Genomic DNA, 4723 nt, shown 5'->3' with positions numbered 1-4723 from the left:
CTTGATCTGTGGTCGAAAATGAATTAAAAAGATCACCTTGGCAGAGCAAATATTATGTTAGGTCAGTCAAAGCTATTTGAGCTATAGGTTTCTATTCATTTAATACCAGTGGGGAAAGAGAAAATAAATAGTACTAAAGTTTATTAGAAACATATTTTTTGGATCAATCATTTTCATAATTTATAAGATCTCTTAATCTATCCCCCCTAAAAGTTGACATCTCTCCAAGAAAATATTTTGTTGCTTAAGCTTTCTTGAAGTAATAATACAAATAAAATACCTATAGTTTCCATTAGAGATTTTATAGTTGATTCATAAGAAACTCATATCTAGATATATGTATAGTCACAAATTTTATTTTCAAATAATCAGCATTCTGATTTTAGCTAGTATTTTATCACAATGTTCATTTAATTTACAAAATGTATATGTCATTGATGAAGGCAAACAATGACGTGAGTTTCTAAAGACTATCGCTTTATGACTGCACAACAAAAGAAAACAATCAATTTTTCCATTTGAGATGTATTAGTGTATGAAACCACTCGCAAATTGTTGTCGCGTTGGCCAAGTTATTTAGACTTTTGTGGAAAATTCTGCGTAATTTTAGAGACCTTAAAGAACTAAAAATTCAATAGATACCAATTTTCTTAAAGATTGCATTTGGAGTGATATTCTGCCTTAGTGTTTTCCTAGAGATCTGTTGCAGACTTGCAGTTGGTAGTCTATATCTTTCTCTGGCTCATTTGGAATGACCTTTAAATAAGTTGACCAAGCCCATTGACAGGGAGGGTGAGAATAAAACACAATAGGTGAATGTCCAAGCCCAACCTCTTTGTAGCCCCCTATAACCACATTTTGGGGATTTCATGTAGAAAGGGCGTGTCTTTAGCAAACGGAGCGCCTGTAGAACCTCAAGATGGGAATTGGGAACTTAGTCAAGATTAAATCAAGATGCTGGTACGACGGGCCAGTCTCCCGACTGAACCCCGACCAAGTGACGTGTTTGGGCCAGATTTAGAAGGAGAAAGTGAAAAATCCTCTCTCTAAATCTGGACTGACCACGTCACCCGGGATTCAGCGCGGACATTGGCCACGCATACCATGACCGTTGTTGCATTGCTCATGAAAAAAAGATGGCACTATCTCAACCAACCCAATTCATTAGTGATATCTCATAATATTAAAAGAGCTCTTAATATAATTAAATTCTAATTGCAATCAAATGGTTGAGATACATGTGATGGATCTCGATGAAGGGCAAATTGATCCTATTGTTACATTCGATCGATCTTATACTAGGCAGTCATCCTCGAGTTGTCGTTGATGCTAATGGTATTGTTGGTTCATTGATCTATTATGCAGTCATCCTCTGTTTTTAAAAGTGGTTCCGTTCTACCTTCCCACTTATCCAATCTCTTTGAAGCTTCAACTACCTGTTCAAATATCAAACCACAAAATGTAGTCTTAAAAGATAAGCCCTTAAAACTATAAAGTGATTTTTATAGCCACACACACACATATATATATGTATATAGCTTGTCTAGAGAAACTATAACAAAATGTGACGATGGACCATACGAAAATAGTGTCCCATATAGCATGGTCCATACAAACTAGTAGTTAGTTAAGGGATAAATTGGATTACCTCTTTCTTCCAGTCAGTTCGATATGTAATCCATAATAGAATTAGGGTTTGGATTGCTGTTCCACATATCATCCCTGACCATATTCCCTGACAATATATATATAAAACAATTACATCAGTCCATCAAAATCGTCTTCATCCTAAAATGAAGGTAAAATATTGTACCACTTGTTAGAGATAAGATGGAATCATGTCAATTTCTAAAGTGAGTGAGATTCGATTGTCCCCTACTTCGACAGTGTCGAACATTGGAATCATGTGCTCATTCTTTTCAATTGTCGAACAATTAAAATAATTTAACGTAAAGTTCTGTTAGAAATTTTTTATATCTCATATACTAGTAAAATTTAGGAAAATATTACCTTGGCTCCGAGGTTGAACTTAAAACCAAGTAGAACGCCAAAGGGTATTCCGATCACGTAATAACACCCAACGTTTATGTAAGCAACAAGCGCTTGCCATCCACATCCAACAGCCACACCTTCAATTGTTTTTTTTAAAACAACGATAAAGAAATAAATAAATTTAAAGCTACTAATAAATAATGTGAAAAATAGTTGATTGATTTTATCCATGGGCAAATGTAGGAGCTGATTTTTTCAAGAAATATGATTACCCGATAGGACAGGTTGAACCCCATTAAGGACAAGAGTTGCGGCGAGGAAAGGGCAGAGTTCAGAGACTGCATTTGCAACTACTTCACCTTCAGTGAAAGGGTAACTGATGACATTACGCAATAACATCACTATAATCGCAGCAATGACCGCTATGATAAAGGATATTGTAGTGACTACAACAACTGAAAATCCTGCTGATTTTGGATTCCGAGAGCCAAGTTCATTGCTCACCCTCACACTGTCATATCAGATTCGAAGGTGGTCAGTAAATAATATCGACCTACGGTTTCTAGAGTAAGGAAATGAGGATTATACCTTGCTGCCGCATTGAATCCAACTGAAATCATGAAAACCCAACCTGATATTGACGTGCTGCAAAATACCCAGCCATTCGTTACTCAAAATATAAATAATCATTAGGAAAATTTGGTCAGAGCTTCCTGCATTTTTTGTTTATGATAAATGATAAATTCAATTATTCTAATCTTCAGTTTACTGACTATTTTCGTAATTTGCAACCGTCTGCAACTGCTTGCAAACGAAAGGATTGCAATTGCTTCCAAAAGGACTACAAAAGTTATAAAAATATTGCGTTTTTAACCAAACAAAATATACATGTCTTTTTAGCTTAAAAAACCTTAAAATTGAGCCTTGGACCTAATTCCTCATTGGATAATTACATAAATTTTATTTGTTTAAATTCAAAAACTATTTTTTCTAATTTAAATTAACAAGTATAAGCTTAATTTACTTACCAAATAGATAAAGAATCTAGGGCAAGTTCAGGATTGGGGAGTAAACCAGCAATCAAAACCAATATTTGAAAATACCAAGTCTCTAAACACAACATGACAGCTGATGCACTAGATAACTTCAAAAACTCTGGCAGTCCAGAGAAAGCTTGTATTGAAAACCCAGACCAAGTTTTCTTACACTTTTCACTCTTCACTATATATATAAATTGTGCACCCACCACTATCCACCATGACAAACTCAACATCAATGATGCACCCAACAACCCTAAACCGACCCGATAAACCAAAACCCAACTCAATAAGAGATGAACAACTAATGTACCAGCTGCTATATATGCACTTGGAGTTACTATACTTTGAGCTTGGAGATATTTTTGTATAGGGAAGTTTGCTGCATATGCGAATATCTGGGGGATCAGTCCGTATACGAATACTGCTGCTGCAGAAGCAATTTCAGGTGATTCTCCTAGGAATATCAAGATGGGTTTGGAGAATATGTAGATTATTGATAGTGGGATTCCTGTTGCCATTAGAAGAATTGTTGATCTTTGTAGATAAACTCCTAACATATCGTATTTTCGAGCTCCGTATGCTTGCCCACAAAGTGTCTCAACTGCACTTCCCATGCCAAGCTAAAAGATATATTAGAGCGTTAGTAATGTATTTCATATGTCAACAACCTTTGATTGGAACGGTTACCAAGTTGGTTTCCACTATTTAGGTCTCGAATTCGAGAAACTGATGCATATATTACGTTTCAAAAAAAGAGGGTATTATGTTTCATATTAGAAGACTCAAAAGTGTCCCAAAAGAGAATAAAATCCCTGCAAGATTGTCTTTGTAAATTGGATAAGTTGCAGCTAGAGCTTACATTTTGTACGTGAGTAGTCATATATTGAATCATCGATAGAACAAGTGAACAAAAGTGACGTATGGCCCTCAAATTTGGGCGACTATAGCCCAACAACTGATGTGGTCGGCCCAAAATTTTCAAGCATATTCCGCTTAGAAAATCTGGTCGACTGAATCAGCGATGCGGCTATGGTTGGCCCAAATTTTCGAATCATGCATACATCATTTTGTTGATAGAATAGCGTTTGGGCTGACAGACGAAACTCAAATCTTGCAGAATATCCCATATAAATCGGTGGTATCGAGTGAATATATTTTGGGACAGAGTGTTACAGAGACAGAGAGAGAGAGAGATGCATACCATGAGGCCATAGGCAAAGATTTGAATACCAGTATTACCAAGGGAAGCAGCAGCAAGTTCAAGATTACCAAGACGACCCGAAAAGATTTGAGTAGACATAGACATGACATAATTAATCATGTAAACTACTACTGTTGGTGCAGCAAGGAAGAACAAAAGCTTCAATTCTATTAAGGTTGCTGCTAAATAACGTTCGAAATTCCCAATTTGATTGTTTGATAGTATTTTCTCTAGTTCATCACTCACTGTGTGCTCCCCTGTGAGAGGTTGCTGGAGGGATTCATCAGCTTTTGATGAACTCATCTTGTTAGGGATGAAAAGAGAGAGAAAGAGTATGTGAGGGAAAAATGAATTAAAATTCTAAAATGTAGATTGGGTTATATAAATAAGATGGGTGGTGATATTTGCAACTTCGTATTTTTGTGGAACGATTTTATTGAAATCTTTTGTAATTGTAGCACTAAATGCTAAGTGTACAAAAGATTTTGAC

The 4723-nt window shown here is 35.8% G+C and overlaps 1 protein-coding gene across 2 annotated transcripts; it reads right to left on the bottom strand.

Annotated features, from left to right (window-relative positions):
• Window positions 1–1145: 1145 nt before the first annotated feature.
• LOC147560476 (protein DETOXIFICATION 40-like) lies at window positions 1146–4723 on the bottom strand. Of its 2 annotated transcripts, none has more exons than XM_086662624.1 (7): window positions 4234–4723; window positions 3021–3652; window positions 2581–2637; window positions 2265–2503; window positions 2011–2129; window positions 1649–1735; window positions 1146–1436 (listed from the first exon to the last, which is right to left on the bottom strand). In XM_086662624.1, the coding sequence occupies exons 1-7, from the start codon at window positions 4534–4536 to the stop codon at window positions 1347–1349; spliced, it is 1527 nt and encodes a 508-aa protein (XP_086518750.1). In that variant the 5' UTR covers window positions 4537–4723; the 3' UTR covers window positions 1146–1346. The 2 variants fall into 2 exon arrangements, with proteins under 2 accessions (XP_086518750.1, XP_086518751.1); XM_086662625.1 differs by having other exon boundaries at window positions 3021–3813; window positions 3958–4586.

This window comes from Eschscholzia californica, unplaced genomic scaffold (assembly GCF_041429995.1).
Source record: "Eschscholzia californica isolate CP2 unplaced genomic scaffold, dmEscCali1.0.p SCAF_2, whole genome shotgun sequence".
Classification (NCBI taxonomy): Eukaryota; Viridiplantae; Streptophyta; class Magnoliopsida; order Ranunculales; family Papaveraceae; genus Eschscholzia; species Eschscholzia californica.
Note: the sequence above shows the minus strand (reverse complement) of the source record. Positions and strands in the feature narration are given on the sequence as shown.